Source organism: Opisthorchis viverrini, assembly GCF_000715545.1.
Source record: "Opisthorchis viverrini unplaced genomic scaffold opera_v5_50, whole genome shotgun sequence".
NCBI lineage: Eukaryota > Metazoa > Platyhelminthes > Trematoda > Opisthorchiida > Opisthorchiidae > Opisthorchis > Opisthorchis viverrini.
The window spans coordinates 1468299-1481322 of record NW_008751706.1 but is presented as its reverse complement, the minus strand read 5'-3'; the positions used below and the strand labels follow the sequence as shown (position 1 = coordinate 1481322).

Here is a 13024-nt window from a genome sequence, read left to right as displayed (position 1 = left end):
GCGTCGAGTGGAGCACTCACACCCGTATTTCTAAATCAGCAATGAGGATTAGGTTTCGTTTTTGGTGGCCCTCTTCTCAGCTGCGATATGCACTGCACCCATAATGTAGAGGCAGCTGGCGCAGACGAACGGATCAGCTCAATGGCTTACCCCGTCGTCCTAGAAGCCCGTCCAGTTGAAGTGCCACCAGGCCTTGCAGGCATGACATTGAACATCGCGTCTTACGTTCGACGGACAACCATTCCGCCTACATCCGTTCTGGTTCATCAAAGGCCACAGAGAGTAGTCTGTATTCATGAACGTTATGGTTGACACTGGGTGCAAAATAGGAGCTGAGCGCAAGATAGCAAGGGTTATCCTGTGAATGTTATGTTAGAGTGAGGAAATTCAACAATGACTCGTGTGTAGTCTGTGAATAGATAGAACAACAAAAAGATTTCGCGAATTCACAGGAGGGAAAACGAACCGATTTCGAACGTACGCGCAGGAACCACAAGAGCAGTCCGAAGCATGTGACCAGGCTTTTATTGCGCGAAGTTGCACATGTGAAATTTTTTGTAGTTGCTCGGATCAAAACAAAAAACGTTTATAAAATTGTCAAAATACGCATTGTTATATTGGAAGCAGGCTCATTACAAGTTGGGAAACCAACCGATTATTTTCATAATTATTGTCATTGAATATTCCCACTGTTTGACACGATCTTCTTTTTCGCGCACTCTCCAGGACCCGCATATACCCTCAGTCATTCTTTATTTTGACTGTAAACATATAAACATGTCTGACGGTATACCACCCACAAGTTGGAAATAAACATTATAATTGTGATAATAGTAAATATTATTATAAGCCACAAAACACAATGAGAGATTGAAAAAACCGCTAATTTGTATTCGCCTTTGAGACAAAACTCCGAATAGTAACAGCCTCTGCCACGCTTGACATAGAAAGTTTGGGCACTCGCTCCAAACTCTTTTATTTCCCATTTATTCTTTGGACCGCTTTGATTAGCATTTATACCCGTACAAACCTATTTCGGACTTCGGTTGCATCAAGTTATCCATCTCAAGGTCAAGCGCCAAACCGTCCAAATGGATCGCCTCCGTTCGTTGCGCACTAAACTGGATGATTATTTACATAAGGATAACCCTTTCAATGACCTTTTAAAGAAGGCTGAAGAAAAAACAAAAGTCGACCGGGTCAACCTGGTTCTTGGTACGATGTAGATCTTCTTTTCTGATTCTGCAGGTGCAATCGTAATCTTTGTCGTGTATTTGATATTTGGCTATGGCACGAGCTTCCTTGCCAGTTTCGTTGGCTTCCTTTACCCAGCCTATCGATCGTGAGTCCCCCATGATTAAGTCATTTCTTTAGAATTAAGGCACTAGAAACGGAAGATAAGGAGGATGATAAAAAATGGCTGACCTACTGGGTCGTTTTCGCTGCCGTGAGCGTCTTCGAAGCGTTCACAGATATTCTGTTTTACTGGATCCCACTCTATTCACTTCTGAAGGTACTTTGGAACTAAATTTATATTATTTTTAGTGTTGTATGTTCCTCTTCATGATGATTCCAACAGAACCCAACGGCTCCGTGTTGATATACCAGCGTATTATACGCCCCTACTTTTTGAAACATGAGAAGAAACTTGATGATGCTGTGAAAGCTGCATCAGACTTGGCAGGTGATTTCAGTCAAAACGGTAAGTTTTGTTTTAACTCATCGTGTGGTTGAATTCCATGTTACTATGGGGGTTTGCTTCTTCCTGAGTGCCCCGACTCGCCCACCAGGCGTTTAGCTGCTGTCGAGGTGCGTGCGGTCTTGTTTACGTGCAACCGATTGCAAGGACAAAAACTTCTATTATTCCATGTAGTTTTGGATGCTACGAGAGTCAACTTGTTCGAGGGCTGCCTCATCTCCGCGTTCACACGTAGTTGACAGTACTTGACCAGTCAGCCTACCGTTTCAGTCTCTGTAAAAGGGAGGTCTTCACTTATGGCACATCATCACTATCAGCTGTAAGAACCGCGTACTTGCCAATAAGTGGTTGTGGCTGCCACAATTTCGTCCACCGACGATTTGGGGAGGCAGGGTATGTATCTGCGCATTGGAGGCGAGAGCTGATATATAAAATACAAGTCTCTGAGTGGAGTTTTAAGTGAGGTTAGGACCATTGAGGACGCGACTGGGCCATGTCTGAAACTGTCCAACCATTGATGTGGTCCGTCTCGGTGTCCCTATCTATGGGGACGGTAATGACCAGCGCAGCTGAGTTTACCGGTAGTAGGTTTCACACACTGTCCCGAGCACGGGACAGCACAGTGGTTAAGATGCGAATTTAGTGACCGGAAGACTCATGGTTCGAACCTAACCTTCCCATCGCGATTGCATTTGTCTAGGCTTGCGCAATCTGGCAATATCAGCCTTCGTGCGATGGTTTAACAACTAAGTATCAAAAGGGTGCTACAGCTGAACAGTGATATATTATTCTGGTCTTCTTCGTATGACTTGATTCCTGACCCGACGTCTTAGTTGTCAACATATCTGGAAACCTAGTCTCAGCTGCATCGTATTTCATACTTGAAGCACGTCATCAGTCGCCGTGGTTAACCCGAGTGAGTGACGCACACAGGTGAACAAAGGTTTGGCAGTTGACTCGGATTTCGCTGCTAGTTTCTCGAATTCTAGGCGTTTAGTAGTTTTTATATGTTTGATCCTCTTATCCTCTGTGCGGTTGTATCGTCCTCAAGGGTTTGGCACTTGTCAGGTCGGCCAGCTGTAATGAACGTACCATATACAGGGAGATGTAAATGGTCCTTCGCGAGCTGTTTATTGTGCCCTTGGTGTGCGTATTTTCAAACAAAGGGGCTTGTACCTTTCCTCAAGACATTTCGCATCGTAGTAGTGCATTGTAAAGGTAGCGTCACGAGATTTAAATGAAAGGTTGAAGAAGCGTGGTCGAAGTAAATGTAAACGAACTCGTAATCGCCCCAACTATAGAACCCGGCTGGAGTTTTGGGCAGAATATGGGTTAGATGAGGTCACTTGACCAAATTGTTAATTTAGGTACAGGCTTCATAATATTGTTTGAGGTTGTTGCCCCGGTCGATGTAACGTCTCCCGGGACAAGGTGCCTATATCCCCCTGATATACTCGCTTAGGGTCTGTTAGAGACCCCTTGTTCGGTTGATGTCGCTTTTGTGTGCCAACCCTCGTTGGACTTCTTCGCCTTGCACTACACGCGTATACTGAATTGTTCATTCCACCAGGGCGACATGCCTCTGCCTTTCCCATGTAGTCCCATTGGAATGCACTTTATTCTTTAATGATGGTCGATGAGCTACCTAATTCGCTCGTCAGCCACGATCCTGTCCATGTGGTAGGTAAAAAGGACAAGGTTCCCAGGCCTTTCAGTTTGTCACATTTGCTCAGAATTCCCTTTGTGTTCATGAACGTGGTCAAGTCTCGAGGTTCACGGCTGAATGGCGCTGCTAATGTGGTTTGCGCGAGAAGTGTGGTACAATGATCGGTTGCACGGGGACGGCATGCCTCAACGTACTGTCGGTTTCAGCACGTCATTTGAAGAACTCATATAAAGCGGTTGCTCTTGGCCAGCCCTATAATTATATTGGGCCTTTTGTGGGTGATCCTATAAGGATGCCATTTTTACGCGTGAATATAATGGACCCACAGCAACCGATCCTAAGTACTCGATGTAGTCCCCGCTTTCTGGAATCCTTTGGACTCGGTCGTTGTAATAACTCTGATGGATCCTTCGATATGGCGGCGTCTTCCCATCGAAAACGGCGCACGCCACTCGAAACCTTATTCTCGATTGGCTGTATAGTTGATCCCCAATCGAAGGCCATGATGTCGGCACAAATTCAACTCCATTCATCCTTGGAGATTGATCGATTGCTTGCTTCTTGAACCGGAATGTGTAGGCCATGTAATATCAATGCTTCCGCGTTGTACAGGGTCGGCGGTTGTGCTTTTGAGCAATGAGATTTACGTCATCCTTGTGGATGCATGTTGTGTCAGGATCTTCGACCCTTTCGCTCTCGTAGGAGCTGTTGCGCAGGACATAAATCATCAGGGCGGTGTTCGTACTATACCCATTGTGCTCAGTAGTTAGAGTACGAATTCACTGACCGGGCGGTCCTTGGTTCAAACCGACCTCTGCCTCTCAACTTCTCCCATCTAGATTTGGGCAACCTGGCAGTATTCTAGTCCTCGTGCATTTTTCTAATGACATGCCCATTGGGTACCCAAAGGGTGTTACAGCTGAACGATTTGTTCCATTATGCCGCATTAGAATTCAATGCTCCCCGGATTTCTAGTAAGATGACTGTTGTTTCCGGAATAACGCAGACTGCTTATCAGACCCCTTGTGGTTTAGAAGAAGGATATTTATAGAATTACGCCAAATTCGCAGAACGGTGAAGCATCGGAGTTGAATACTGGCTTTGCGCTGTCGATGGTGGTGCTAAATTTCGGCGCCGTTTTCGCTGCTCGTCTTCCACGGTTGGGTTTAAGTGACGGTCTCTTTGCTTGGGCTTAGGCGTTACGAGATTCAACTGTTAATCGGTACAGACAGTGTTTTAATTCTTAGTTCATATCCAGAATGAATGAAACTCAGGAGACTGGGCGCCTCAAACTTGCTCGTGGAAGGCTGCAGTTAGTTTCCTGTCCTCTAATGCTTTTTATGAGTTTTAGTGGAACCCACCACTGATGTTGCTGTCCATGCTGACGCTGACTGCAGGTTACTACTAGCGGATTAGACCTTACCGTGATATGAGGGTTTGTGTGACCCCGCGGCCCACTGGGCTTTACTGGAGGGGATTGTCCGTGCAACGCTTGCAGAGTTTCCCGTGCCATGCTTGTCAATGGTCAGGTTTGACGAACAGTCTCCTGGGCCTTCAAGCGGGAACATGTGTGGTGACGTGTTCTGTAAAGGTGGTAATGCACCTGCACTCCACGCCAAACACCGTTGCCTTGCCGTCAGGCTTTTGAGCGAAGGGCCCTCAATCGTCCTCCTATCTGGGTTTGGGTGCCCGTGAATTACACACATACAAATAGTCTCGTGTCACATCGTTGCCCGATGTCATCAGGTGGATCGCCTTACTTGCCCTGTCTAAGCTTGGGCAACTTGGCAGTATCCCAGCTCTTGTGCTTCCTTCGGATCGCATGGCAGCTAGACACGAAAAGGGTGCTATAACTGACCGACTCCTTTTTCTACCTTGCTGTACACAGCAGGATGGGTAAGCGCAAACAGGTCACTGCTGAGCCTACCTTCTTTCTGTTTCACATACTTTTTCCTCCATCTCTTCCACCAGCACATTACAGACTTTCTCCTTGTAGACCTGATGTTGACTCCGTTCGTTCCGCATCAGGTTTGCAACCGACATTACACCATCCGGCGCTGACATCCTGCCTCGATACCCAGTCTCTCCGGCTGCTTTTAATGTTCACACCTTGAAGCAAGCAGGAAAACAAGCTGATCTTGCTCACTCACTGGATTCGCTTGACAGTGGTGTGTGCTGTGTATCAGAAACGAGATTCGGGATGCAGGCATTGCTCACTCACTGGATTCGCTTGACAGTGGTGTGTGCTGTGTATCAGAAACGAGAATTCGGGATGCAGGCACATTGGTTGAGCTAACTACCTCATTCTCTAATCGCTTCCTGCTGTGCACCTCTGTCGGTCCGGAGACCGCTGCAGCAGGATGTGCAGGGACTATCATCCTCACAGAGCGGAATGACTCTTGTTCGCCTGTATATACCCGTTGATGGTCGCCTCTTTGCAGTTCGTCTGGCGAAATCTATTAGGGAGTTTCACAAGCGGGAACTCGATCGCCGCCTGTCTGTCGTGCCTGCTTACACTCCAACCGACTGTAACTCTGACACCATCAAAAACAAGTTTTATGACGCTTTGAATGCACTGTTCCAATGAGCTAAAAGCTCCGATGTCGTAGTTGCCAGAGATCTGAATGCACAAGTGGACAGGCTTGGCGTATCTGAGACTGGATTAGGTGGTCGACATGGATTGAACTCGGTAGGTTCAGACAGTGACGAACGACTGCTTCAGCTATGTGTTGACCGCAGGCTATTTTTATGGAGTACTAACTTCCAAAATAGTCAAGGTCGTTTGAGTGACCATATCGAATAAAGAGGAACGCCTCGACCGGTGGGCTGAGTATTTTAAACAACAGTTATAGTGGCTGTCATCGTGTCAGCCATCTGGAGCCTACAGATGTCGTAAAACTCTGGATGGTGAATGTGGGATCCCCTTCGCCCTCGAAGGTTTATGACTGTATGTTCTCTCAAGCACCACAGAGATCCTGGTCCAGATGATTTCCCACTCGCATTGTTCAAAGATGGGGTGAAGTCCTCATTCAGCGCTTGTCTGCATTCTAGAAAAGGAGACTGACCCACACAAGTAAAGGCGGTGGTGCCAATTTGAAAAAAAGATGCTCGTATTGAGAGGAGCAACCGCATTTGATCAGCTTGACGCTGGTCGTAACGAAACTGTTGGCTTCACTTGTGTTTCGTCGCCTTATAGTGACTTGTGGAACACCGAGTCGAGAGCAGCAAGCAGGATTCCGGTCTGGTAGGGGTTGCGTTGATCAAACCTTCCCGCTAGTCAGGTGCCAAAACAACGCCATACGTACAAACGACCCACCATTTCCAAGGCACATTCGACTCAGTTAACCTGTCTGTTCGCCTTGACACACTTGTTTATCAAAAATGACCCGGATGAATATACTAAGTTCTTTGTATTCCCACACTTCTGGGCTTGTGAAAGTATACGGAGAGCTCTCCAAAAGCCTCCGTAAACGAAGCGGTCTATTAGGGGTGCTCACTTTCTCCATTCCTATTTAGTTTCATTGTCAATGAGATAATCTGTCAAACGCTGGGTAAGTTCTAAGCCTGGTATTCAAATAGCTGCTGAACAATACATTGTCGATCCGGAATGCACAGATGACATCGTTCTCTCCTGCGAAGAAAGCGGCAGGTGTTTTTGGATGAACTGACTTAAGTCTTTTGGCATGTACCTTGCGCCCGCAAAGTGAGGTTTCGCTTTTAGACATGCAGTCACTGAACACGCCAGGGAGAGGCGCTTTAAGTTGTGGAGCGATTTACATATCTTGAAAGTTGGATTACCTCCGATTGTAGCGTGGCAGATGAGGTCCATGCACGAATCCGCAGGGCTCATATCGCCTACGCGAAGTTGAGGCAGGTATGGCGCCGAAGCGGTATATCCCTGAATCTCAATTTGCGCGTTTATCAGGCTGTTTTTGTTTTGTGACTGTGACACCTGACGTGTTCGATCAGTGGAAGTGAGACGTCTTCAGGTCTTGAACAACCGTTGTCTCAGAACCGTAGCTGATGTGGTTTTATGTCGGCGAATCCGTAATTAGGCAGTTAGAATGCTAGTATTCGGTCGTGCTGCGGGACTTCCATCAATGAGTGTGTCCAGCATCGGAAGCTGCGTCGTTAGGCTATGCATTTTGCATGCTGAACCATCATTTGCCGAATAGAGTAGTTTTCCATGCCCAGTTCAGAATGGCGGAATCAGAGAGACGGTCAACATTTGACCTGGCAGAGGGGAATGAAATTGGTGATGGATTGTTAGCTGGATGTTGTCGGTGCGACTGGTCTTGTAGCATATGGGTCACATAGTCCACACTGCATTTGGCTGGAGACGCTGGAAACTATGGCCACTAATGGCCACGTGGATGACGTCAGTTTCCATTCATATTGACTGGATGAGTCTTTAGAGGTTTATGCATCTCTGAATTTTTGTGCCAGACTAGTACTAAGTCGCTTTCCGTCCATTTTTCTTTCCTCCTTAATTAGGCCTTCAAATAAATTATGATTATACCGCAACGAAGTATTAGCGTTGAACTCATCTCATGTTGTCGCTCGTGATGGTGATGACTAGATGGATCCTGTTGACGTTGATGCTGCCAACTTAAATGATGAAACAGGCGTCGCTCAGTTTATCTTTTCTTTATAAATGTACCTATACTCATGCAGTGTGTGCGCCTACGAAAGTATTCTGTTGTAAGTACTGTGACTACGGACTGTTGGACATCAGTCTAAGCTTATTCATACATCAGTGATGGTCCAGAACAGGTGATCACCGCTATATATCACTGGCATATTGCTGTCAGTGGTGATGGTAATCGTGGTCGAGGACAACCGGATTTTTCTACCATCAGGGAAGTCACAACAGTACCGGGTGCTTGGTTTGCAAGATGACTCGATTCTGCATTCATGTTTTAGTGCTGTTTGTTAGAACCGAATGTTCATGTTCACCTTACATGGATACGGAGCTTTGAGGAATACAAAATTTCCCGAGTGCCGTGGTTGCAGATGAGGGCGTGAAATATGGTAATATACCGGGACCATGTGATGTCGGTTGACGTCCCCTTCTTGCCGAAGCTTGTTTAAAGTGGTAACTGCTCGGTTTGTTTTGTGTTGTTGCAATCGTTCGCTGATATCCAGGAACTTATCTGGTCGAAATAAAACAATTTTATTTCGTCCTGTAGGACCGTTTTAACAACCAGTTTGCTGCTCTTAAGAAGCAGAATATACAAACTAGGTCTTTTGTCTTCCTCCCCTTCGAGATGGACCAAGTGGTCAGGGCGCAAATTTACTGACCAGAAGGTCCGTGGTTCGAACCCGACCTCTGCCTCTCCACTTCCTCTGTCTAGGCTTGAGCAAGCTGGCAGTATCCCAGCCCTCGTGCCTCCTCCGTGTGGCATGGCAGCTAGGTACAGAAAGGGTGCTCCAGCTGTACGAATTTATTATTGTCTCATCCGAGTTAGGCAGAGTCGGAGAGAAATTCTGCATCACTTTGAAAGAACTTCTATCCCGTGCCATTGATTCAGCACGTTTTCTCCAGTTATTGAGAAGTGCGATGCATTGGCCATTAAACTGGCATAATCGACTAGCTCCCGTGGGAGCATAACGGTTGCTGGCATATGCCGATCAGTTTTAGGCGAGCCACTGACGCATTATTAATGCATGCAGGAACATCATATGCTCATAAAGCTCTCCGTTGGACCTAACGTTGAGTCGGAACAACCAACGAAAAGCTGCTAGCTTTGTTTGAAAGCTTAAAAAACAAATTCTCGGTATTTTTGTAAGGGGACGTTCAATAGACCTGCCATAAAGCGCGGTTATCGGTCCGAAAAGAGATAAGTTCGTGCTGGCTCATTTGAGATTCGATTTAGCGCTGCATCCAAGTCTTCGGAATGAGCATGTAGTAAAACGACCTCATGTCTGTATTTTACATGCCCAATTCACTTTTGTGGCACAAGCTCTTGCTTTGGCTGTTTCTCAAGGTGTGGTCTGGTAGCTCAGTTGAGAAGGGCTGTAGATCCGAAGTATCTCTGGCATACCCCGCTACGTAAATCCAGGTTCGAAGGCTCATCGCACACCTGAACTGGAGCATTGGTTTTTGTTTACCAGCTGGATTACCGACTATGTCTGAATATTGATAGCTAGGGTTAGTTTGGTCAACCAGGTGGCTGTTGGTCTTAAATATTTGGGCGTTCGTGCTGTTCGATACCTAAATTTATTGAAGCTGTTCTAGTTCAAGGATCACTCATGATTAAACGAAGGTGTCCCTTCAGTTATGTTGTGTCAGGGCACTAGACCATACTTATCAGCACGTAGCTCAGAATTTCCGCACTCTCCGTGTGTCGGACCACAAACAGGGGACCACCTGAAATTCCTTTTTATTCCGGAACTCACACAAATAGGTGGTTGAGGTTTCTTTAGGACAGACGTGGCGACAACCAACATGTATTTCTCGGGCAAGACGATAGACCTGGGCCCCCCCCCAAACCCTACCTATTCATGAAACAATACGCTGCTTCTATTTTGGAAGTTTTTCAGACGGCAACAGGGCAAAGCTTGGTGGGAGCAGCCACGAGTAACAGTTCGCTTAGTTCGTTCATCAGGTTCACTAGAAGTATACAATGAATCGCTACCTTTGAAACATTTTTAAAAGTGCCCTTCGCTTTAGGATCACCTATCAGCTAGGGATCAGTCGCTTAGACGCCGATGAATAAATCCTCCAAGTTGATATCTTGTCACTATGCTCATTGTGCGCCTTGCGAATACCTCGTATCTTTGACCTTGAGTCAACTATCCTGGATGAATCAGAGCACGGTAGCTTGTGTGATGCGTACGGTCCCTCTACCGCTGACTTAACTACCGCTCAGTTTAACTTGAAACGGTCTCAGCCTCTCAGTCTTAGTCCCTGTCCTCGTACATCCTAGCAAATGTCAAGCCAAGGAGTGTCAATTCTTGAACTGCAATGGGCCGGGCGACATGTAAGGGTTCCGGCGCGCACACCTGCGTTTTGAAACTAGGCCAGTAGCAACGGGTAGTTTGGCGTCGATCTATCCGAGTCTGGCTTTTCGTTTGTATGTCGACGGTCATCTGGTTCAGTTCGAAACCGGAAAACGTCTGCTTCGTATGTCTAGACAAAGCCATTTTGCGCGTGTCGCAATACGTACTTTTGTGATGTCGACTTGTTGCGCACCATTCCACAGCTAACGGGTGCTATCGTAATTCAGAGAACCTGCAATGTCGAGTTTACAATAGTTTGGATTCTTATTGGAAATAGCAGTCAACTTCAGTGTCCTGGTTTAACATAGCCGATGTTCTTCACAAAAAGGTTTTCTTTTCTTGTTAGCCCATTCGGCCATCTCACAGGAACACTCACCAGCAGTGTTGTCTGTCCATAGACTCCTCTGAACCCGTACCTGCCTAAGCCGTCTTGGAACTGTACTGTAGACTAGCGTGCAAAACTTCCAGACGTAGTAATTATGTATAGGGCCTACTTTCTGCAGACACAAGTTATGGGAATTCTAGCAGACCTATTTTTGATACCAGGATCAAATAGCGGGTAGACGTAGTTTTTTCGACTTGTGTTACTTGTTGTTACATCCCAATGCCTCCACACGCTGGAATCCGTGTCCGCAGTTTGCCGGGCATCCCACGGAGGTGGAGAATAATCATTGGGGGATCTTCGTGGAAATGCTTGTTTCCACTACGATGATGCATGCTCTGGATGGTTAAATCAGTTTTCGGGACGTCGAAGTAGAGAGTATCACCTGCACGGATGTTATACGAGATCGGACATGACCGGTTTGGTTTTTAGGCTAATCTGTCTACCTGATACATACGCAGACACATTAATTCGATTGAGTTGTACAGAGTAATATGCGTTCGTATGACGTAACTAGTCTGCATGGGTATCGGAATAGATTGTAAAAGCTTCACACCGTTCCTTTATCAAATATAGTGGACTTCTTCGGTTCACCGTTCGAATTTTCGTCCGGTGTCACCGCTGCTTTATCGTTCTGTGCCGATGGTGACCACCGGTCGACTGCTGACACCCTAATTTTTTTCCTTTAAGTTAGCCGGGGTTGATAGGAGTCAGTAACGGTTGACTCTGGAACAGTGTCTCCCACGAATCTTCCACTTTCGTTCCTTCTTCCTCACCTCCTCATTCGCATTTTATCAGTAGCCAGACAGTAGATTCTCTAAGTTCCGCTTGCCAAAGGTATGCTTTTGTGTAACGTACTGTGCACGTGCGTCAAAGATCCTTCTGTCATTGCATTTTGTTTCTCTCAGTGACAAAAACTAACCATTGTTCGATGTCATTTTTATAGCAATGCACCTGGCAGCAGGAGCCATGCATGGGAAGAACGAGTGAACGAATGACTTGACGAATTTCCATCCGTTTCTAACTTTATTACGATTCTTGTGAAATTTTGTTACGGAACGTGTGTATGTGTGTGTGTGTGTCTGCCTATGCGCTTGCTTGTTCCTCCATCTGTCTGTTCTATCACCTGACCAAAGTATCAATAAATCTCATGCTTTTCTGTTGCCACTGCCAATATTAAACTCCATTAGTTCTGCGGAGCGTTTTATGTTTCCCGACCCGTGTGTTTTCTTTGTTCACATGCGGGCCACGTCACAGTGAAAACAAAGGCGCACGCTCTCCTGTGTTTTTTTCCTGATTATTGTATCATCAATTGCCGCAATTGTTTTGTGATGAGCGCCTCTCGATATCGTTTTGCTTTCCGCTGTGGTCCGTGTACTGGTATCCCATTCCTATGCTATCGTTTCGATCTCCGAGGTCATTGTAAACTCTTTTTTCCTTCCAAACACTCCGGAGAGTTACGTTCTGTGCAATTATTGTCTGTGAGACCACCACTTGCCCACTAAACTTATGTTGACTTTCCCAATTGATTCCCTGAATTTCCGCCTTGAGCTGCTGTTTGAAAATGCATTCATTTACCTCCAGCCTATTTGCGTTCCCACCGACAACTGGTACCATTCAGGCTGGTCTCTTAACGGTCTGGGTGCTGGACTGTATACTACGAAAGTGTTTCCAGCAAATCTGGTCTTCGCGAGGAGATCAGATGTCGTGTAACGGTTTCTGAAGTGGCCTACCTCGTTGTATTTTTCTGTTCTCAGTGTAATAGCGGTCCGGCGATGAAGGCATAACACAATGCTCAGCTGCCTAGCTGGTCAGCCGATTGGACCCGCTTTTCGTTTGGTTTTGTCGCCTGGAGTGCTGCACTACAGGTCCATGAGTCCTGACGTAATTTTTCAATCATGGTTGTGGTTGTCACTCACTACTATCGAATCCGATCAATAAAAGTAGTGCTGCACGAGCATTTCTCATGCTCACTGCACCCTGTCGTCAGGGTGCACGCTCGTTGTTCACAAGCGTCCGGCAGCATACCAGAGTGATTGCTAGGTAGATGTCGAAACCCCAAACGATAACTGTGCAAATTTTTAGTACATGTACCGCCGAAGCGAGTACGAGATGGGCGAGATGGTCCAAGTGTTTAGAGCGTGAATTTACTGACCGGAAGGTCCGTGGTTCGAACCCGACCTCTGCCTCTCAACTTCCCTGTCTATGCTTGGGCAACCTGGCAGTATCTCAGCCCTCGTGCAACCTTCGGGTGGCATGGCAGCTAGGCACCGAA

At 46.5% G+C, this 13024-nt stretch overlaps 1 protein-coding gene across 1 annotated transcript; it reads left to right on the top strand.

The window, feature by feature from the left end:
- Window positions 1-1091: 1091 nt before the first annotated feature.
- Window positions 1092-12383, top strand: T265_03493 (hypothetical protein; the record flags this gene model as incomplete). The annotated part of the gene is made up of 5 exons (XM_009167993.1): window positions 1092-1215; window positions 1249-1342; window positions 1375-1513; window positions 1546-1702; window positions 12334-12383. 5 exons carry the CDS (start codon window positions 1092-1094, stop codon window positions 12381-12383), a joined length of 564 nt encoding a protein of 187 aa, XP_009166257.1.
- Window positions 12384-13024: the final 641 nt, after the last annotated feature.